At 33.2% G+C, this 24,522-nt stretch overlaps 3 protein-coding genes and 1 long non-coding RNA gene across 4 annotated transcripts in view; 3 read left to right on the plus strand and 1 right to left on the minus strand.

Annotated features, from left to right (window-relative positions):
* The first annotated feature begins 8,553 nt into the window (after nt 1-8,553).
* LOC123720767 lies at nt 8,554-12,245 on the plus strand. The gene is made up of 5 exons (XM_045677526.1): nt 8,554-8,637; nt 9,605-9,652; nt 10,925-11,011; nt 11,228-11,461; nt 12,175-12,245. Exons 1-5 carry the CDS (start codon nt 8,596-8,598, stop codon nt 12,202-12,204), a joined length of 441 nt encoding a protein of 146 aa, XP_045533482.1. The 5' UTR covers nt 8,554-8,595; the 3' UTR covers nt 12,205-12,245.
* A 4,959-nt stretch (nt 12,246-17,204) lies between these two features.
* LOC123720122 (general odorant-binding protein 68-like) lies at nt 17,205-19,232 on the plus strand. Its single transcript, XM_045676618.1, has 5 exons — nt 17,205-17,281; nt 17,740-17,787; nt 18,119-18,226; nt 18,471-18,701; nt 19,068-19,232. Exons 1-5 carry the CDS (start codon nt 17,237-17,239, stop codon nt 19,146-19,148), a joined length of 513 nt encoding a protein of 170 aa, XP_045532574.1. The 5' UTR covers nt 17,205-17,236; the 3' UTR covers nt 19,149-19,232.
* A 1,002-nt stretch (nt 19,233-20,234) lies between these two features.
* Nucleotides 20,235-22,613, plus strand: LOC123720123. The gene is made up of 4 exons (XR_006756042.1): nt 20,235-20,476; nt 20,849-20,980; nt 21,414-21,650; nt 22,471-22,613. It is a non-coding gene; the product is annotated as an uncharacterized LOC123720123 (long non-coding RNA).
* Nucleotides 22,614-22,777: 164 nt separating this feature from the next.
* LOC123720815 overlaps nt 22,778-24,522 on the minus strand; it is a 36,978-nt gene continuing 35,233 nt past the window's right edge. Inside the window, exon 4 of the mRNA XM_045677586.1 lies at nt 22,778-24,351. Within this exon, the coding sequence (XP_045533542.1) occupies nt 23,527-24,351 (825 nt within the window). The 3' untranslated portion in view covers nt 22,778-23,526. The remainder of the gene's footprint in view (nt 24,352-24,522) is intronic.

Below are 24,522 nucleotides of genomic sequence, written 5' to 3' on the forward strand. Positions count from 1 at the left end.
TTATGGTTGAGGTCATTTTTGTAGTAAGTACCTCAAATTATTTTTGAACGTGGTGTACATTCAAGTCTGAGATTTCCTAAATCGTGCTTCACTACTGTCCACTTGGAATTTAAATGTCTCTGCTTAATTGAAAAGCTTTTTTGTAAGCTTTTTGTGCAGGAGAAAAGGTATTCGATCCTATATATGATGTTAGATATGTAGCTTCTATTACTGAATAGAAGCTATACTGAATGTGTGTCAATGACAAATTTAGTATATAACAGTGAGTTTAAAAAGGCCGTTAACGCACTCACGTTGGCATTAAGAGTGCCTCCTGCCCGTTTGCTCATTGTTCATAAAAAAGTGACATTTCTTAAGATATACTAATAACTCGCCTCCCTGTTGATGTTTGAAACAAATGCAATTTAAAACAACAGCCTTAAAGCATGTAAAATATAATTAAAATAATATATAGGCAACGATTAATGTATGCAAGAAAAACTGGTGGCGAACTTTGGAACTACGTGGAAGCACGAAAATTCTGTCCAAATAATTATCTTTAACCATACGAAATATGGAAAATCTATACATTCTCTAAAATTATCGTATACTTGATAAAACTATTGGGAACTTGCTGCTACTCTAAAGAGTTCACAAGGATAAATTGAAAAGTTTGAATTCCGAATAAATCTGAATCCTAATTTGAATATTGAACTTTTGTACCGAATGTCAAAAGAATTATATTAAAATTGTATAAAACGTCGGAAGCTCATAAGAAAAACTATTTTGGCTACAACCTTTGGAATTGACCTCTAATTTGTCTATGTGTTTCTTGATCTATATTTCTAATCGGCAAGTAGGCAGGCTTTCTCTGTCTTATGTGAACCGGTTTCTTTAAGATATTACCTTCATCGTACGAGCGTGTGTTAAGTACGCATATATAAATGTCTTATTAGTGAGCAGATGGAGGTCGAACCTACGACAGGAATGAGAGTCACACGCTGAAGCTACTAGGCCAACACTGGTCTTGAAAGTCGGAATCGTTAATGCTATTAAATGAGACTTTGCATCAATCATACAAATATTTGACTATGACGTAATTTACTCTAGTTAAGGAACAAAATATAAGCTGTATACAGTCTGTGCAGTTGCATTAAGAATGAAGGTGACTTCAATTAGTCTTTAAATAAAAAGTAACGTGTGAAAGGCCGTATGAAGCCCATTGAACAAACAATAGACATGGGGAGACGATGCGCAAACAAAAGAAATATGATTGGAAAGAGACGCCCACTTGTAATAGATTTGGGTCATATGTGCTGTTGGTATTAGTTGTGTTATCTGTGTCTTTATTATCTATAAAAATAGTACTGAACTATTAAAGCCAGCTTAGTCGTCTAAGAATTTCTTTGGGTCCCGAATATTATTACAATTATAACTTTTTACCAATAGTACATCTTTTTAGGGGTTTGTCTGGGTTTTGGCATGGAAACAAAGAAATAAATTTAGTACTTCAGCCGATAACCTAGATATCCGCATTGAGTTGGTGTCTCTTTACTTCATTAGACCTTTCATGGTCATCAAAGATCAGAAGTATAAGAGCATAGTTTAAAAAACATATCATAGTTCCATTATCATATCTTATCTTTTAACTAATAATATCCTTTTACACTATTACATTTACATATATTATTTCTCCTCCAAATCCCGCCAATCCTGTCTGCACTGTGCAACTCTCTTCAATGTCTATCACAGGTCAGGTTTACCTTTTAAGGTATCTTTCTCTTTTTCGTTTATTGGGCACCAGTTCAGAACTTTCTTGCTCCACTTTTCGTTTCCTGCCATGCCGTTTTAATATTAAACATCTAACCTTTCGAAACCTTCTGGCAGTAGCGAGCCTGAAATGTGTTGACTCCATATTCTAAATTATCGTACAAGTTCTTGGAAGTCTAAACTAACTTCTACCATATCTTTGCGACGCACAGCTCAACTTTTCATATAATATTAAAACAAGAATTAATAGAAGAGATAAATCAATAGTAGTATATTCAGGTACTTCTTGTGAGACTCTAGTTTAATTATTAAACATTTAATAATTTATATTTTATCAGACTTCATATATTTAAAATTATATTTCATTTATGTAGGTAAATACATGTTAATAATACATTTCATTGCTGCCAGCGTTAAAGATACACTACCACAGGGACCAAACTTTTTAAATTTGTTTTAATATTCTTTTGATTAATTTTTAATTATTTTCATTATTACTATGTAGGTTAAGAAAATTGTAAATACTGTATATTTGATTGTTATGTTTAGGTTTTAATAAACGATGGCTACTAAATGAATAAGAAGTATTAAGTATACTGTAAATACCTTATATCTGTGTGTTGGAATTAAAAAAGACTAATTCTGAAGGTCTCATACGAAAGTTATTCTGAACAAAATTAAATTTCCTCTCATCGATGTAAGCATTTAAACATTCGCTCGAACGTTGATAGGAAACCGCCTAGCTTTAGACCCAAAAAGTCGACGGCATGTGTCAGGCGCAGGAGGCTGATCAGTGATCACCTACTTGCCCATTAAACAGATACAGAAATCTGAAGCCCAGACCTAAAAAGGTTGTAACGCTACTGATTTATTTGTATAGTATATTGTTTATTAAAACCTATACATAACAATAGAATATACAGTAATAGGAAAATAAAATAAATCAGTATAAAATACGTTGAATGCACAAAAACGTTTATTTTAATAAATGTTAATATTTTTCGTAAGTCTATAATGTTATAACTCTTATCAACAAGTGATGCATATTAGTTGAAATAAATAATAATAAATCCTGTCCATCTTTTTAATCAGAAAACCATTTTAGGACAAAATAAAAAATATTTTAAAAGTTTTACCATATCTGTCTGAAAATTTTACTAGATAATTTGTTGTGTAATGAGACTAAAGACGGTCATAGTAGAGACTTGGTATTTTACAAGAAAAAGGTATTAGATAATCACAAAGAAATCGGATACATCAACCCTATGAAAGGTTATATTACAAAAGCGTTAATACGAGTTTGTTCATTACATTTTTTACAAAGATTAATCCTGCTAATTGAAAACCTTAATACTTTTAGTACATTTAAATCTGGTTTTATTATATACGTTAATTAATATATTTGTTTATAGTATTTATTTGGCTTGCTAAAAAAATAATAAATTCTGTACGTGATATAAGCGAAATATATAATAAATTATTTTTTATAGTAATGATATAATCGATGTAGCCGAGGCGAATTTCGCCTCTTGTCTCGAAGTATAAGTAAGTATAATAAGTAAATTTTTAGTGAGGAAAAAAATAATAGAAAGGAGTAGAAGAAAAAAAAAACAAATATATCAAAAATAGATATAAAAACAAATGAAAGATCCTATGCGGTAACGCCTTCTAACGGTGTTCAAAAACCGGCTGAACAATAATTATTTCGGATTTTCGAAGCCTACGTAAACAAATAAGCCTACGTAAAATTAAACTGACACAAATGTGATTTTGAATGCTTACAGTTAGTGCTACAAACAAATTATTCCATAGTTATGTTAGATATATATATATAATAATAGATATTCTTTCAACATAATATGTAAATATTCGACAATCATTTAATTTTTATCGAAGTGTAATAAAAGTTAACAATGTATCATGTTAATTTTCTCTAGACTAAGAGTTGGACTTTAGACTTTCATAGCTATGATTACATGCTAATATTAAAAATACATATTATTTTTTACGTGTAAACGCTTTGCAGCCTTTGAACTATTTACACCAATTATATTAATAAGTTATTATAGTATCTAAAGTATGTTTAGTACATGCTTCCTTCTTAGGCAAGCCTTTTACGATCTCCATCTATAAGTTTTGGAATGCCGTACGATTCGCTATTCGAAACTCTTAAAACCGGTTGAAACAGATAGTCTGCTCTAGTTGCTTTGTTGCTGACCAAGCTGGATAAAGAGAGAGTTAAAAATGAGTTATTTAAAATACCAACTCTTGTGGTACAAATTACGTAATATATTCGTCGCGTCACCAGGCTAGTAACGCATCAATTGCGGGCAGTAAGATTCGGTTTACGACACATAAACTTCTAATACAAGTGATTACTTCAGCCTTATTACAGATAAAGCAAGAAAATTACTTAGGGGTTCGACTTATATTACCCTTAAATTCATAAAAACAATGTAATTGCACACTGAACTACAGTATTCCGTTGTTAAGTGTGCAATTACATTTCTACACTCTGCCAAATAGTGTTTAGTCTGTGGTTCGAAATTCTTAGATTAGACTGATTCGGTTTAAAATCTTTTTAGTATGAAGAATAAAGTGAATAACGTTGCCGCAACGCCATCTTTTGTCGCGAGTTGGTATTTGCTATTTTCAACTTCTGTTGTTATAATACAAATTTAGATTTTTCGACGAATATTATATATATGTGTTAGCATCGGAGATCTTTTCATGAACAATACATATGGAATACATATCGTAACTAAAAAAAATGTCATGTATAACTTATGGAGCGTTTAACCGGCGTATATGAAACTTAACCGATGCACAAGTGGTTATTTCTCATTGCTTAAATAGAAATGTTTTATCGTATACTTCCGCTGCAGTATGCGTGTACTGTAAACGAAACTATCGTAAAGTTAATCGTAAGGCCTAGGTATCATTGTAAACTGAATTATTGATGTGAGAATATAAAAACGAGGAGGTTATCAATTCGACGTGTAATTTTGGAAACCAATTGAACAATGAATTGAATTGACGATTCGATCTTCCAGATCGGTTCAAGGAAGTTCCTTCCTGGAACCTTTTGCTGCTTTCTGCTGTGCTTTTTTTATGCTATGCTGCACGTTGCCTTATATGCCTTTTATGTACTGATACGTTTTTTCTTGTGCCCTAAGTACAATTGGTTTGGAAATACTTTAGTGGGCATGTACGTTTGTCTATATGCTTCAACACAAAAAAACGCACACGTCCAACCGTCTTTTTTTAAGGCGATTAAATAGATTTCGTTTCCTGGATACTGATTATGAATGTTATAATATGACGTTTATCCAATCACGATCGAACGCATCTTGCGTCAGTAGCTAGCGTTCTCTTCCCCTCCCCCTCGTAGGGGGTAGACACGTAGCTTCGAACAATATCAGATAATGAAATATAAACTTTTACGTGAACTTTCAAAGTATCGCAAGCGTGAAATGCACTTTGGTACGTTGTTTTCAGAGATATCGATGTGACACAAATATTTACATATTCTTTATAATACATATATTATATACAATATAAATAATATTATTATTCATTTTATTATTAACAATTACATGTAGTTTTACAACAGAATAAACGCTACTTTTTCAGAGCTTAATATTAGGTCCTTACATATGAAATTGGCGTTTTGTCGTACTGGCTACTTTGACCTCATGTATTTGTGCTACGATGACCGTCATTCATTTGTTTTTTTTCTGTTTGCGTCACTCATTTTACAAAATGGAAAACTTAAAGTATCGCATTATTTACGAGTACGAGTTCAGCCGTGGCACTAGTGCAGCGGAAAGGACTCGAAGGGTGAATGATGTGTATGGCGGTCATGTTGCAAAAGAAAACACAGTTCATTTTTGGTTCCAACGTTTTCGTTCTGGAAATTTCGACCTGCAGAACAAGCCCCGTGGACGGCCTGAGACCCAAGTTGATAATGAAGTATTGAAGGCTATTGTGGAAGCGGATCCATCGCAAATCACGTCCGAGATAACTGCAGGCTGTGTTGTTAGTGATAGAACTGTTTTAATTCACTTGAAGCAAATTGGGAAGATTAAAAAGCTTGAAAGGTGGGTACCTCACGAATCGACTGAAGCAAACCGGCAAACGCGCGTCGACTGCTGCGTTACATTACTGAACCGGCGCAATAATGAAGGTATTTGAAACCGAATCATTATCTGTAATGAAAAATGGATTCTTTACGATAATCGGAAGCGCTCAGCGCAATAGTTGGATCCTGGCCAGCCAGCCAAATTCTGCCACAAGCGAAAATTAACCCCAGAAAAGTTACTTGGAAGCGTTTGGTGGACTAGTGCCGGTATTGTTCATTGCAGTTTCTCAAATCTGGCCAGACTATTACGGCTGATGTCTATTGTCTGCAATTGCAAACCATGATGAAAAAGCTAGCGGCTAAACAACCTAGGCTGGTCAATCGCTCCACGCCACTGCTACTTCACGACAACGCTAGACCACACACTGCACAACAGACGGCTACTAAATTAGAAGAGCTTCAATTGGAATGTCTAAGACATCCTCCGTACTCCCCGGACCTTGATCCTCCAACAGATTACCATTTTTTTCGAAATTTGGACAACTTCTTGCAAGGCAAAAAATTTAACTCTGATGGGGCAGTCCAAATCGCCTTCACAGACTTTATTTATATGTAAGGACCTAATATATTAGTCTGATCATTTAATAAAAACTTTCTTAAGTTCTTGTCGGGCACCGCATTGTTAAGCGAATAAGTAGGTACCTATTAGGCGAGTATTTTAAATGACTAATTATAACAAAAAAATGTAAATGTGGTGTGTTTAATAAATAAATCAATTCTGCTTCTGAATGTGTAAGAATGTCATGTTTAGTAAAAAAAAATATAGCATGTATTGATTTATACCAACAGACTGGGTGTTATCCGAGTGGTACCGATAATAATAATAATGTAGCTTTATTCTATTGCATAAAATAAACACATATACGACACTAAATATTAAAAGTAGTTAATAAAATGAAGGATTTATAAGGACCCGATAAAAGGCTGCTCCAAGGTATTCCACAATTTTCTATTATTGCTATCTCCAGCCATCTTCCTCCGCCGTCATCACAGTTTCGTCTGTCCATCTAAAAGAAGGCCAGCTCTCGATCTTGTGCCTCGCAGCCCCAGCCATTTCACCAGTCTTTGTATCCACCTGTCATCGTGGTCATCATTTCCATTTTCTATGAAGGGAGAAAGTTCATCAATGTCTTTTTCGGAAATTTGTTGTATTTCTTCGTTAGTTTCGTCGTAACGATTACCTTTGTTTCACTTTTCCTAAAATTTGTATAAATTTAAGCTTAATATTAGCCGAATGATCGTATATCGTACTATCAACAGATAAAACAACACATCGTCTGCCGATGACCAGAAAAGGTCGGGGCGGCCGCGTGCTGTTAGAACTACAAAGGGTGTTAATGCTGTTAAATTCAGAATTCATCGAGACCAGATTAGGAAGCTAAAAATCTTATCGCGAGAAACGAAGATTTCCGCCAGGATTGTCGTGTATTATAAAACATGACCTGAAGCTCGGTGCTTATCGTCGATACAGGACATGCTCTAAATCAATCTTTACAAGTGGATCGATCAAAACCCCTTCTGTCGCGATACGCAGATGAAAAGCACAGCAATATCCTCTTCACCGATAAAAAAAATTTGACGATTGAAGAACATTACAATAAGCAAAATGATAAATTATACGCTTACTGTTCTAAATAAGTTACTCAAATGTTTGGAAAGGTACAACGTGGCTATCATCCTGCATCAGTGATGGTTTGGTGAGGCGTGTCTTATCAAGGAGTCTTTCCAGCAGTACGAGCAGCACCTTGCAATATACGAACTATCCAAGCCTAGCTTGAAACCAACGTTCCAGACTTTATAAGAGCTGAAGACTAGCCCTTATTTAGCACAGACCTCAACCCCTTTGACTTCAAATTATGGTCCGTTTTAGAGGCCTGCTCTTAACGGCACTGAGACATTGAGTCTCTTAAAAAATCTTTGGAGCAAACAGTGACGAAATTTCCCTTCGAAACAGTGTGTAAGTCCACAGATTCTTTGCCAAACAGATAAAAGCCATTTCGAATAGAAGATTTTTTATTTCTTTTATAAATTTTAATAATATTACATTAGTTCATTTAAAAAATGCATTTTAATTTATAACAGAACTTATGGCTGGACTAGGTATAGTTTTTTTATCCACGTGTTCATGCGTGATTGAATAAATCTATATTTTCTCTCTGTTTATGTCTTACAAATTTTAATTGTTCGACACTGTCGTATTATATGTGTCGTGTATTTTATTAATACATAATTATGTCTTCACTGAGACATCATGGAACATTACGATCTAGCCTAACTTAACTACTGATAATTTAAGTCCAACCTAATTTATTAAAGGATTTTTAACATAATTAAACAGTCGCTATTAAGAGATAGACACTCTGTTTTTGTGTTAATTTTTTTCACTTACCACTGTTTAGAACTAGAATAAATAAATAAACATTGCTTATTTAGAGATAGAAATTAGTATATAATATAAAATTGAAATAATTAAATAAATTAATATTGATGAATATATTTGAGTGATAAGTTATTATTATATTCGTATCATTTCTTAAAACCTATTAATAAACTTAACTGCCCACTTAAAGAGAGTAACATTCCTCGAAGTAACCTAACCTCTGACATAAGATAACTTTATTTACTGAAGTATATTATAGTATATAACATTGCAGATAACTTTTTCTGTTTATTTGTGAGAGAATGTTGAAATAGGACAGTGCAAAATGCTTCCAATATTTTCTTTTCTTTTTATATTGTTTGTTTTGGTAAGTGGATTTTTTCTTATTGTTTTTACGTTGTTTACGGAATAAAACTGTTTTGTTAAAAATTAATTACCTATAATATAAATGGTACCTTTATTAAATGATTCCATAACAGTAAAATATACATAATTGCATACATAATTTTGTATGTTTACACATAGTATGTTAATATATTTTGATACTATAAAAACACAGGAGAGTAACAAGATATTATTTCTAAAATCATCGGAACCGAAAAATGGTAATTCCAATAACGGCCGGCAACACACCCGAAGCCCCTGTCTTTGCAGGTGTCCATGAGCGGCGGTTAGATTAGTTCAGTAATCTTATACTAGGTGGTGCTCCTGTCTCATAAGCCGTAATTTCAATTCGTAATGCTACTAACAGTCAAATAAATTCAGATTATTCGAATGCATAATGCAAATTACATTAATTTGAGTTGATAACGATTTAATTATATCCCCTGTTTACATTGAATATTGAATATCAATTTATCTCAACTGCAGGTCATCGCATCGCATATTTGCTTAGTGTTGTTTACATACATTTCTTTAATGTTAAAATTTTTGGGGAGTGTTTGGGCGTATTGTGAACTAATGTAATGTTTTCAGTCTAGGCTCTCTTATTGTTCCCAAACAAATTTTCTACATATCCTTAAACTTTCATTATAAGCCTTTCATGTTATGAATATTTAGAAACGAGGTGTGTATCCATGGTCACAGAACCGTTCTTTGTGGTAGATAGTAGTTCTTTTCTATCTAATAGGAAAGTACGTGATCCGCCTTCCCTGGCTTCAACGTTCTTTTCCTTCACCGTGCGAGTGTTAAATGGACACATATACATAAAAGTCTTTAGCTGTACTGCTGGAGTTCGATCCTCAGGTTCTCTCCGTCCTCGAGTTGCACGTGACCAGAACAGCTAAACAGAAATACTTTGAAAAACGTATTCAAATAATTATTATTGTTCGCAGACTTGCAAAGCGGGACACACTGAAGAGCGAAACCGGGGAGCTACACTTGTATGTATAATATTAGTATCTTAAAATATTTATTTTACAGCAGTATTGCCCTTGTGGTTAAAGCGAGTAGCTCTCTAATCTGAGGTCGTACATTCGGATCCTGACTATGCACCAATGGATTTTATTTCTATGTGCGCACTGGACACTTGCTTGATGACAATAAACAGAACCCGTTGTGATGAAATTATTATGATATGATGCATAGTTTATGACGAGATCTGATATTTTTAGGGTATATAGGTAATATGCCTTTAGCGCCCTTGAAAACCATTATTTGTTTTATCGGAAATGAAACCTATAATTTTCGAATTTTGTATTACACCACACTTTAGCCATTAAGGTATAAAAACGTTGGGATTCGTTCTTGTATAAAATTATAATATTAGGTCCTTACATTTGAAATTGGCGTTTTGTCGTACTGGCCACTTTGACCTCATGTATTTGTGCTTCGATGACCGTCATTCATTTGTTTTTTTCTTCTGTTTTTTTCTGTTTGCGTCACTCATTTTACAAAATGGAAAACTTAAAGTATCGCATTATTTACGAGTACGAGTTCCGCCGTGGCACTAGTGCGGCGGAAACGACTCGAAGGGTGAATGATGTGTATGGCGGTCATGTTGCAAAAGAAAACACAGTTCATTTTTGGTTCCAACGTTTTCGTTCTGGAAATTTCGACCTGCAGAACAAGCCCCGTGGACGGCCTGAGACCCAAGTTGATAATAAACTATTGAAGGCTATTGTGGAAGGGGATCCATCGCAAACCACGTCCGAGTTAGCTGCAGGCTGCGGTGTTAGTGATAAAACTGTTTTAATTCACTTGAAGCAAATTGGGAAGATTAAAAAGCTTCAAAGGTGGGTACCTCACGAATTGACTGAAGCAAACCGCCAAACGCGCGTCGACTGCTGCGTTACATTACTGAACCGGCACAATAATGAAGGTATTTTAAACCGAATCATTACCTGTGATGAATAATGGATTCTTTACGACAATCGGAAGCGCTCAGCGCAATGGTTGGATCCTGGCCAGCCAGCTTAATCCTGCCCCAAGCAAATTAACCCCAAAAAAGTTACTTGTAAGCGTTTGGTGGTGGAGCTAGCGCCGGATGGCAAAAGTGCATAGAAAACAATGGTTCATACTTTGATTAATTAAATATATTATATTTAAAAATATTCGACTTTTTGTTCCTCCGATAAAAAACGCCAATTTCATATGTAAGGACCTAATATATAGAGTTATCCTTCTTTTTAATCATTAAATTGTTTAATTTTCAGAAACCGATTTCAACGTGTTGTGATATCCCAGAGTTAGGTGACGATAAACATTTAGCTGAGTGTTCTGTGCCTAAATTGTCTGGACCCGTGAGTACGAATAATAGTTATCTTTATCATTGTCACACATAAGTTAGAAGTGGTACCGAATTAAATATTATTTAATTTATCAAATAAAAAATAAGTTAGTTATGATTAACACTTACACCCAAATAACACAGAAAAATAAACTACCAATACAATCAACACAAATAAGGAAACAATTCCAGACATTTAAACTTAGTACATATATAAAAATTGTTTCAGTGCAACGATGTCCAATGCGTATTCGAAAAGTCTGGTTTTTTAGTGGACAAGTATACGATAAACAAGGAAGCTTACAAAAAGCATTTGCAGAAATGGCTTGAGAGCCACGAGGCATGGAAGGATGCGATCGACAAAGCCATCAAAGACTGCGTAGACCGTGACTTGAGGCAGTACCTAGATTACCCCTGCAAGGCCTACGACGTATTTACTTGCACCGGTATTGCAATGCTTAAGGTGGGTTTTTGCCGAATTTGTATATTACCGCTATATCTTAGTATAATCCGCGAGATTGTTCCGTCGTGTAAACAGTTACATTTTGACAATTCGTCGCTATTTATTCATTTCGTAATCCAACAAAAAACAATTACGCCAAAGATGGAATAAATAATATATACAAAAAGGTTAAAACATGAACAAAAGGAAAAAAACAATAAAAATATTAAATACATTTAACTAAGTAATACCTAGATCGGCTGTATTGTGTGAAAGTCAGTATGTACGTGAGGCCGTACTCATGGTGCAGGTTATTAACGCTATCTATGGATATTCTTAATAATCCTTTTAAGTATATTCCGCTATAGCTTCAACAAGTCAAGCCTTAATAAGTGGTCTATGTATGGTCGGGCTTCTATAAATTACAACTTAGAAGTTCTAAGACACGTGATAATGTATTACCAATTTTGTTGAAGAATTTATATTTCAATACCTTGTTAAACTTTCAATTATTAAGCGATTCCAGCAGAATAATTATATAAATTGTTACATGAAAATATGCTGTAATCGTAAATACATAAACTTTCAGCAGCAAAACATTATTTCCAACCTAAGTTAACCAAACAGCTCAGTAATTCCAATATTCATTAACATAATTTTGACAGCAAAGGCATGGTGTTCCAGCGTAAACAGATGTAAACAGATTTCTAAAAAAAATTATGCTTTTGTTTCAGAAATGCCCTAAAGAGTTCTGGAAATGCTGAAGAGACGAAACTGTTTTATAATATAATTATTAAAGTCATCATTTGCATTGTTTTATTATAATACTCTTCCCTTTACAAATTATAACCTACCTTATTCCAAACACCATAAACAACAGGCTAAGTACAGTATATAAGGCAAAACAATATTATGTATTTTAAATTTCGTCTTCTACAAGAGCAATTGTCTTATTAAAATAAATTTTAATTATCAACAATCCATGTTTAATCTTATATAAAAATATATTTTTTGTATTTTCAGAGACGTTATTACACAGTCCACGAGATGTTTAAGCGTCTCACTCGTATTTTTCAATATAAAGTTATCTGATAGCAAACAAAGTTAAGGAATGTGGTAAACAAGAATGCCAATATTTTGTAAATTGTTTAGCAAGATCGATTATAGAACGTGACATAATTCTAAAAGATTTAAAACTATCAGATAATGATTAATGTAAGTGATTACCACCCAAGGACCAACCTGGATGAATGCACACAATCTTGAAATCAATTTTGAAAAAACCAAAACAATAGCATTCCACCCCCGTCAAAAAAAGCCACTTTCTCTAAATTTCTCTTTTAACAACCAGACAATAGAACAAGTTAACGAATTTTAATTACTAGGTATAACAATAGACACAAACATAAACTGGAAATCACACATACAAAAAATAAATGCGCATGCATGGCTAAACTACGGTGTAATAATGTGGGGAAATAGCACCGACGCACCAGCACTATTCACAACTCAAAAAAAGTTAATTCTGATCATAGTTAACATAGAACAAACAGACAGCTGCAAACCACATTTCATAAAACTAAACATTATCACTCTACCCTCATTATACAAATTGGAAATCTGTAAATTTGCCCATACACACAAAGAATTTTACACCACACGCGAAGACATACAGACAAGATATACACTTCGACACAAAAAACGCCTAAACCTACCATCTTCCCGATTACAAATACATGCATCAAGCCCACTAGTCATGTCAATCAAAATTTATAATAAACTACCTGAGACACTAAGAAATGAAAAAAAGATACATATATTTACAAACAAACTAAAAAAACTTTTTATACGTAAATGTTATTTAAGCGTTAATGAGTACCTAGAAGATAAAAATATAGCTTAATTTCATGATTATTAATCCCTAAATATACGAAATTAAATAAATAAAAAAATGTTATTCGATGTAATTGGTAGCCTGGAGTGTGAAGTTTTATGTGCTATTTTGTTGCTATTAGTTATGTTGTATAGGTTTTGTAATACCTTCTTTTGCTGTGCCCTAACAGGGTCCATAATATTGTACCTAGCTTTAAGCCTCATAAACATCTTTTGTAACGTTATGGAATGCAAATAAATACATGAAATACAAGGAGATAGTAGCTATTAGAGCTAGTTTGCAGTCCAACTCTTGAGAACGACGAAGGACCCTTACAATTTGTTTTTGCCTATATTTTTTTTGTATTATGTTAATTTTTTTTCTAATCAATTTCTTGTATAATTTTACATCATAAGTGATGCATTCTTGTGGTTGGGACAGGATTTTTTATACATACATAAAAACAACATTGTATAATAAATATTTGTGTGTACATGGTTTGTCTAACTGCTCTCGTTACGTTATAGTCCCCGCCTGTATAGTTGTTTTTGGTACAATTTTTTTATTTATTGTACACACAATAAGTTATTTAGTTTTTTGTAACTATTGTGTTGAACGTAATTGTTTCAAATTGGCCATTTAACTTATATTGCAGTTTCTTTAAAATTAATAAAAATAAATGTATAATAGATGGCCTATAGTTACAATGTATATTTAGTTTGTCGCGACAATACCGTTGACACTAATCAAATACCATGAAGGTCTACCTTAAAAAATAAGTGAAAGGATCATTGGGACTTATTTTGATGTTACAACTCAACTTACGATATTCGTATGGAAATATATAAAAAATAATTATTATTTAGAGTAACCTATAGAGATTTTGGGTTAGATACCAGGAGTAGCCTGGTGAAATATTAATAGTTAGAACCTTTAGTAGTGTAAAATAACAGAGAAATAATCATGAGTTATGTGATAACGTGATCTGTGCATCAGACAAGGATCAGGATCATCATCATCATCATCAGGGAGGAGGGTGATCAGGATAAAGAGGGTCGTAGGACCATCTTTAGGGTCCCATAGGGGCTGCATAAGACAATTTTCAATACAAAAATTTCAGAGTTCATCAATCGTTATCTCGAGTAACGTTTACTAGGCTTTTCTATTCTCGAATGGAATTAATCGCGAGATTTTATTTGATAAAGAGATTTCCTGTACAAAGCAAAATATAATTAGATGTATTTATTTATTACCACTTCGTTGCATCGTAATATAAAAATTGAACATAAATAAATGAAAGGATGGCAACAGGTAGCCATATCGCTTTCGAGCGATCTCTTCCAGGCAACCACATATGTATATATAACACAAATAGACACAATCTATTTACTAGCCGCCTATCCTGACTGCATGTCTGGATTATTATTTTGGATTTTGGAAATAAAAGTTTTATTTAAAAAACGCCTTCTAAAGGTTTTTTTTTAAATTCTTACCTTTTTATTATGAAAATAACAATCATGCAAATAGTATACAATTTATCATATATTCATATAATAGCAAAATTATTTAATACGAAATGTATGACACATTTTAAAAAGATCTAAACATTAAATCATTTGCGAATAATTGCACTTTTTCACACGCGTTACATATAAAAGCGAAAAACATGTAATTTAATATAAATTACAGTAATCAGGCTAACATTACCGTGGGTCGTTTGAGAGATTTATTAACGTTGAAAAAAGGAAACTGTACATGCTATTTTACACGGCAATGCTTAGGAATTTATTTATTAAATAGTTTTAAAAATTGGGGGGGGGGGATGATAATAGAGATAGCCTTCGCCCAAAAGGGTCTATATCATCACATACAGTGGAACAGCCAATTCCAAGAGTAGCAGAATTCAAAGGCCTAGGGTTTCATTTAAACGTAGAATTGAATTTTCGGGATAACAATTATAGGAATTTAGGGTTTATTTTGCGTATGGATTTTCATTGTATCATGCACTTGTTAGGAGCAACTTGGAATTTAACTCTATGATTTGGGCCCAACAAGAGCGTATTCAAAATTAATTAACGTGAAACATTTACGTGAGGTTGTATGAAATGTACTAATTTTACCCAGTTATATATCCATTTAGTATATTACCGAAATAGCAAATATAGAAATATCCAGGTGACTAACATATTGCTACTAATGTTTAGCTATAAGTAAATACTACCTACTCAAAACTCAAAAAGTTAAAAAGTTAACATTTAAAATGGAAGTTAAATTTAGAAATAAAAAAGGCTTTAACGTTATTATTAAGACAGTGTTCAGTAAAATTGTTTACTTGGTCATTTTTCTTTATGTATGATCAGGTATTAACAAACAAAACGCCATAAGTGAACGGCTAGGGTTGGAACCCACAACCTAAGCGCTACTGTTGACATAGGATTACATGTATGACCATTTGGCTACCACTGCAACTACATAGTTTCAATATATTTTTCTACCGTATCCGTGGTACTGGACTACAAGTAACTCCACACTTAATTGGAGATCAATTGCCAATCCTTAGAAGAGAATTTTCCAGAAAACATACCTTAAACAATACGCTGAAATATACAAACAAAAAAAAGGCTTTTGGCACACTCAAGAGTTGGTTCGAATTGAAAACCGGAGGACACGGCCAGTGAATCGTATATCGTTCAGTCCCTAGATGTTATTTGTTTGTTTGCGCTCTGGGAATTCATACACGCGCCAACAATCTACGGAACTTAAACAGTTAAATTGTAAAGATAAAGTTGGTCAAGGGTGTTTAATTTAGAAAACACTTTTAAAATTTTGATAAATTTGATAAATCGACGATACGTTTTGGGGACTGACTACACTGACATTGTAATACATAATAAACTACTGAGCTGACCCGGCAAACGTCGATTTGCCATGTATATTAATTTTAGGAAACATTTTTTTAGTTCAATAAAAATAACCTATCTATAAACATAACATATATATATAATAAAATCCGTTGATCGTAGAGTGATGACAATTAAGTGTTGTATGTATTTTTTGTATGCTGTATCATACAAAAATAAAAACAAAAAAACTATGTTATAAACTATTTTTTTAATGGGATAGACACCGATAGATAGAGATAGTTGCCGATTCTCAGATTTACTGAATATGCATAGAAAGATTAATAAGCATCGTTCGAGACGTTTCGGAGGAGTATGGGAACGAACATTGTAACACGAGAATTTTATATATATAGAGATGTTAACTCCTTGTTCATAAAACTAAATGTCCCAGCAGTGTTAGCCTAACGACTTCAGCGTGCGACTCTCATACCTAAGTCGTGGGTTAGATTCTCGGCTGTACACCTATGGACTTTCTATCTATGTGCGCATTTAACATTCGCTCGAACGGTGAAGGAAAGCATCGTGAAGAAACCGGCTTGCAATCCAAAAAGTCGGCGGCGTGTGTCAAGCTACTTACCTATTGGATTGACAAATCATCATGAAATTGATGCAGAAATCTAAGGCCTAGACCAATTAAGGTTGTAATTATTTTAGAAAACTAAATATACAGTTTAAAAGCGGTTCTTATCGTTTATATTTGTCATACTATATTTTACTAAGTCAGAATTTAACGAAATAGTATCTTAATCAAAATGTTTATGATTTAACATTAGGGTAAATTTTATTTCAGTTAAAAGTGTGCCCAGCGGATGTTACTATTTACATTTTAAATCGTACTTCCGGTGGGCACGCGTCACACCTGTTACCTGCAAATTTGTCGAAATATTTATAATTTGTTTGTTCACGATGTTAATAATCAATGACAATGGTGGTTTCCCGTGTTACAATGCTCAGGGCCACAGATGTCTATAAAACCATTTACCAATACAATACATCATCAGTGTAACTACAGCTCTCGCAATGTTGGGATTTTCGTGTTTTCTTATTTTTCTATCAACATTACAGGTAAATTATGCATATATTTTACATGGATTTAGGCTATATAATATTTAGTTTCTTTCAAACAATCGTTGTTTAAACTTTAAAAAACGTAATGTGTTTTTTTATAACACCACGTTGTATTTAATAAAATTGTTACGCTATCAAACTAATCAATCCTTCCTAGAAGTAAAAAATCACTGCCGTGTTATGCTTTCAAGGTGGTGACTTAAGAAATACTTTTTATGCAATTATGAAATTATGGTAATTAATATGACATTTGCATGCCTATTTTTATGTGTTTGACTGTGCGGTTTTCTTATAATTAAACAAGCTGAATGTACCAAATTATTTGCAAATGAACGAATTATTATTATTAATGGTTAGTAGTGGCTAGTCGTATCTTATTTGTGATACTTTACTTTAAATAGAAATGCGGTAGAAAGTAAAAATAATTTTATAATGGTAACTTATGTTAATTTCAGAGCGTAATGCCTCAAGGTCTATCTGGTCTCTGTGGACCACCCCCTGTTGTAAGTAAATTCTTAATTTTTATTAAATTTACATTACATAGAACAACCTCTAACGAACTAACCTCCAAGGTTGTCGCTATTTTATTGAGAGTTAAACGATATTTCTTGATCACAGTTATGTGTTTTTGTGGCAATTAACTATTATCAAACCATTTTAAAGATATGTACTTATTGTCACTGCAATATGTGACATCACAGCACGTCCTACTCTGTCCTCTATTGGATGCAAATTCTGATGCATTTCTTGTAAGATTTAGATATACTCGGGCGTGAGAGATGGCGCTGCGGTAAAAAATGTTCGCAAAAAAAATTAAGAGACGTTTATTTCCAGGATAAACCATTCGAATGTTGTAAGATGCCGCACCTTTTTACCAATGAGGAACGCGCTGAGTGTGGCTTTGAAGAACCAACAGAAGGAAAACGACGAGGCCCACCTGATGTAAGTTATACAAAGATCCACTAGATGTCGCAATTATACAAAAATAATAGTCGGTAACTATTTATAGTTACGATTTTTAATACAAGTTTTTTATTGAAGTAAAATGGAAATTAAATTTCCTAATTTTATTACATTTAAAAAATATATTAAAAATAAATTGTATCTATAATAAAATGCAATCTAAATAAATATAAATTCAGGCTACTGTGAAAATGTGTGAAGTAGATTTTTGCTTCTTTTTTAGTGTAGCAAACTAATATGCCTTATGAAAAAAAAGGATTTGATGAAGGACGACAAGAATGTAGATTTAGATGCCATATCAGATTTCTTAGATAAATGGACTGCAGAAAACGCTGACTTTAAAGACACAGTGGATAAGGCAAAAGAAAGATGTCTCAAAGAAGATGTATCTGGACCACCAGAGGCATGCTTACCAGACAGAATCGTAACCTGCATGTTCTTCGAGGCATTTAATGTGAGTATATTTTTGTAAGTTAGTCACAGGACATCGTCCTTACAGGACGTATAAGTCTCAAATATCGAAAAGGTTTCCGATTTTCGATCCTGGTTTTCAAAGAACAATATGAACGAAAACAGATACAGAAAGTTAAAGCCAAGACCTTTGTAGTGCTAGTTCATTAATAATAAATGTTTTTCAGACACAATTTCAAGAATTAATTAACGTTTAAAAGAAAACTGCAAATTGTAATTACTATATTAATAATTAATTAATATTTGGGTGTTCGAAATAAATATTCTCTCTTTTTTATTAACGTATTAACAAGCTTTGAGTTAAGTTATTTTAAGCGATTTTAACATAACTAAGAGATTTGCTTTTCAGAACTGCCCTAAATGGGAGGAAAGCGAAAAATGCGATAAGTTGAAGGTACACATGGAACAGTGCCGAGCAAGGCTGACATAAACATGATTCCTGGATAATTTTTGTAATGTCACTAATTGTAATTAATGAAGTACTAAATGTTGTGACAATAAATGATTAAGTTGACACTTGTTTTTTATTTAACTTCTTAATATCGGGTATAAATACCAGGGCCGGATTAGTCTGGAAGCATCGGGGCAACAAAGGAGTGGACTGGCCCAAAATTATTTAATAAAATAACTATTTTGTTTCAGTCGAGTTTTTCAATCAATTTTATTGTGAAACCAAGGAGATTCTTGTAGTAGTTAACAAGCATATAAAATAAATACTATGTAACAATATTATGTTAAGTAAAAAAGTAAATGCTATACGGTACGCATACCGTATAGCATTTACTTTTTTACTTACCGCAGTACATATTTAGTGCGCACGCGACAGCGGTTACAATTTAACTCCCTTGCGCCATTACGCCGGGACACCTCCTCCCATCTCCGGTTCGTGTGTCAAAGTCAAATCGACAATTGTCATCCTTCTTTGATTCACACCGATTAAGCGCAAACAGAGATCCCTCAATAGAGACTTAATAAAAGGAAAAATAATTCTAAATTATGACTAATTAAACACGAATATCATAATATGAAATGATATACAAGTATGAATATGACATGAGAACTTAAGAAGGCGCAGCGGTAACCAGATCCATGAAACTTCCTAATAGTCGACTGTCAAATTCCATTCAATTGATAGTTATTAATGAATAACAAAATCATTACAGTTATGATTACGTTCAGGATATTTGAGTATCAAAGATATAGAAGGGAATATTCGTACCCCCTTAAACAAAAACTAAAAGATATTGCACCGGTTTAACTAATTCTTTTGTCTCTTTCCAGCGCATCAATTTAGAAAGAGACGAAAGACTGCTTTAATTAAAAGACTACAATAACACTTATTTAGTTTTTTATGAACAAGGTAAGGTAAGGTTTTAATGACTGAGTGCGTATTCTCAAAATATTTTAAGTTCTTGTCCTTCACATATGTAAAAACAATAGAAATATTACGCCTTTACTTTATTATAGCAAAAGTATTTCAATAAAATGATACTGTTATCAAACAAGAACTGTTTAATGTTTCACAAAAACCTAAGAAGTTTTAATAATACTTGCTCTTGCGCATTGCTCCATAAGTGAACGTATATCTGTGCGCTGAAATATTTTTATCTTTTAATACCCGATGGTATTATAGTAATAATGGAGTATTTTGTTATATTATTGTTTGGTGGTCTAGAGGTATCTGCGCAATTCTACAACATTATAAGTGAAAACCCGATAAAACCAGAAAAATGTATAGGATCAGATGATATTTTATTTGTAAGTATTCAAATTCTTAAGTTACGTTGGAATTTGCTTAATACTCCTTTTGACATTCATCAGGAGCACAAACCGCATCCAGTTGTGCGCATTTCCTACGTATATGTTCAGTTTTCAGCTGTGACCGAATCGATCTGAACAATTTTAATATCGAACATTCCCTAAAATCATGGTCAGTATCGGGGAGGTGGAGTCGAGCACCTAATTTCATTATCAACAACTTAGAAATTGGTTCGGGTGAGCTCACGATTTAGGGCAGTTCAATTGTCGCCACTTTTGGGCCGTGTGTCGAGGCTTTTAGCCGGAATCTCTTACATCAACTGTCTGCAGGTATGATTATAAATAATATAATCATAGCTAGATTTGTTCTAGGATCGGCACTGTTGTATCGTACCAGCATTTTTTGATCGCTTCGTGGTGCGATCTTGCGGTGGAATTACGGAGATATTTGAAGTTCACAAAAAGGAAGGAGTAGCTATGGGGCGACGCCATTTTATTCCAGATGTAAGTTGTTTTTTTAATGTACTAAACAGTACATAATTACAGTTTAAAACTAAACGGTTTGTTCTTTATATCAAGTTGTGTAGTCTTCTATTAGAAATTGGCCTTTGATATATTTTATCATCAGAACCTAAAAAAAGATTATTAAGTAAAAGGTACTATTTGTCTTATATTATGTATCGTATGTCATGACATATATGATGTAAAGGAATAAATAAATAATCGTGGAATTCTGTATATTTATCTTGTACTATTGCTTAGTGTATTAATATTTAGAAAAGATTCATAACAGTGCAGCATACATCCTGTTTTTTCGATGCTTAAAATAATAGCCACTCCTCGATGTCACATGTCTCGTTATAAATAATAATAAGAAAAACTTTATTCGTGACAAAAGGGTTGTGTGACAAAATTGTAATAAGTTTATATTTTTCAGTGCAATTTCTGGGAATGCGTTTTAAAAAAATACAAAATGCTTAATGAAGATAAATCTGTTAATAGCGAAAAATTTTACACTCACTTAGAGAAGTGGGCATCAATGAACAAGCCATTTAGTAGTCTATTACTGAGTGCGAAGATTCACTGCAGACAGTATTTCATAATGTTTATGCCTCTGTCCACTTGCGAATTTTACAACTTTCTACTATGCTTTCGAGATTATTTGAAGCTATATGTAAGTACATATCTGTATAAACTATAAGTGTCTCTTCATATATCCTCAGTTCTTGTACAGTGTTAGCCTAGTGGCTTCAGCGTGTGACTCCTACCTGATGTCGTTTGTACGGACCTTTTAAACCCGGTTGTGCACCCATGGAGTTTCTATGTGCGCATTTAACATTCGCTCGGTAAAGGAAGATCGTGAGGAAGCCGGCATACTTTAGACCCAAAAAGTCGACGACGTGTGTAAAGCACTACTTGAATATTATATTGACAAATGATCATAAAACAATTGATTGATTTTTAAGAACAATTATCAAAAATCATTATATGCTTTTAAATGTACGAAATATATCATGGATATCGTAAACATGTCTTGCGATAATAACTATTTAATTTTATATTAAAACTACGTTTTCTAGCCTTCATTTATCTTCTGTCCGAATTATTTATTTACATTTCTCCAGTGGCATCTCGAAAAATAAGCTACCAGGCTAGCGCACTTTAAGATGTTGTCATTGGAGAATCGTAGGAAATTAATTTATGTATCGTTTGCATTTAAGATCAACAACAGTCAGGTTGATTTCCCCTACCTGTTTGCCTATTTGCTTGTCATATTTAAAATTGTATATTGCGGTTATTTTATCAATGTATCAGTGTACCGAGCTTGGCAAGCTTTTACAATAAAAAAAACATACTTCGTTAATTATGATTTATGCGATAATTTCGCATTATTTTTGTATTATTTCGCATTAAAGTTCGCAGTTTCATTATTAAACAAAAGACGCAATCAAATTTTTTATATGGATTACTTTTGAAGTACTATTTTCTTCCAGGACTGTCCAGTATTAGTACAATCAAAGAAATGTTACGAATGGAAGGAATTCTTCGACGAGTGCAAACAATATTATTTAATGTAAAAACAAAAGAATATCTAAAATGTTTATTTCATGATAATTACAATGAATGAACTACTTTATAACTTATTCTTTATTAATACTACGTCCATCATTACCTTATTCAAGATCTCATCTTGACATTAGATATGCATAAAAAATTACCTTTAGTTTACGAAAAACTATTACATGAAATATGATTTTACTATACCGAATAGAAACTAACTAATTTTAATCCGAAGTGTATTTTAAAGTGTTATATTTGCGACAAATATTAATATCTTAGTTAATTTTTACACAATGATATCGAAATATCAATGAGTTTATTTCTAGATAGCTAAGTCATATAAATCAAATTAGTATGTGGGTACGAGGATACACTATTTCTTTAGAAGCAGTCTCAATAATCAAAAATCAATGTTAGCGTTAAGAGTAACATATGCTATAATTTTTGTATCTAATAGTTGGTATGGCTCCGTATTGAAACTGAAACAAACCAAGACAGCTATATCGATGGATTGGAAATCTAAGCGTTGTAGCAGAAACTTACACAACATCGACATAAGCGAACTCTAAACAAACCTAACGATAAACTTGTCCTTGACAAATTTTCTGAGCAGCATGCAAGCTTAGATCGAATTTATTTAAATTACTGGCTTTGTACAAGGTCCTATTTTGCCTTGTTTAAATAGTTATAATCGAAGTACCTCCATACCAAACGACATAATACTGTCACATAAGTGCTCACTAACCTAATCCACGCGCCAATAGCTTATCACTTTCCCTAAGGAATTCGAGTATTACACCATTAACTACATTAATTATACGCTGGCAACATTTCGTACTAAGCACATACCAATTTCTTCTCCAAAACTATTACAGTGTTATTTTAATATTAACTTGTCAGCGTTGAAAAGATCGTATTTAAAAAACGAGGTATATATAGATTTGATTTGCCATGTGTTTAATACGAAGTGTCTTTGTAACAGTCTTTATTCACGGCATAAGTCTTGGATTATATCTCCCCACATACAATATCATGCCTGATGGGTTATGTCTCACGAAGTATAGGAATGGTCTATCGAATTTCAATCTCGCTGGCTGGGATCGAGCTGGCAATCTTGCCTGTCTCGGTCTTAAATGCAACGGAAGATGCATTGCTTCTCCAACATCGTGCGGATCATGAAAAGCCCTTTGATAATCTCTTGGCTCGTCCCAATTCAACCATCTAGCACTTCTACGTCTTTGGACTTTCTCATCTAGGGTTTCTGGGTATTCCTCAATATGATGTTGTTCAGAAACAATGCCTTCACCACATGTAACGAAATTTGAAAGTTGCACCATATCAGATAGATACAAATTTTTCGATGGACCATTAAGTCCGCCCAAATCTGCATGTTCCTGGTTAAAGATATCCTTTAACCCCATCATTCGCAACGAAGATGTCACATTGAAAATAGATTTGTGAGAAAACCTTGGTATTTGTAGCTCTAGGCCCACGCGTGGAAGTAAGGTGCGTAAGAGTCGGTTCCATGATGTAGTAGGGTTGGATGCTAAAAGTCTTTTTTCGAGCGTTTCTAGATCTTCTCCGTGGACTATGTTTCCTTGTTGACCAGGCATGAGAAAAAGAGTGCTGATGATTGAATTAGTATTTCCTAAGGTAGCGGCAGTCGCATCTAATACCGGATCATAGCCAGCCAAGAAGTTTGTTCTGTAAACCACAGCTGGAACAGGAACTAATCGCCTCTGTCGTACATTCGGTGAAACAACAAAGTACATCTCCCCATCTCTTCCATCTACTGATGAACCGGTACAGTCAGTCTGCAATATAAAAAAAAACATGCGTTTTACATATTTACAAGAGTGATATACATTATAAAATTCATTATTTTCAATTAAATTTATTAATGGGCTGTTATTTGTGTTCTGGTCTTTGGTTAGGTAGTTTTAGTGTTGAAATTATTAATAAACATGGATTTTGTACAATGAATC

Source organism: Pieris brassicae, chromosome 2 (assembly GCF_905147105.1).
Source record: "Pieris brassicae chromosome 2, ilPieBrab1.1, whole genome shotgun sequence".
Lineage (NCBI taxonomy): Eukaryota > Metazoa > Arthropoda > Insecta > Lepidoptera > Pieridae > Pieris > Pieris brassicae.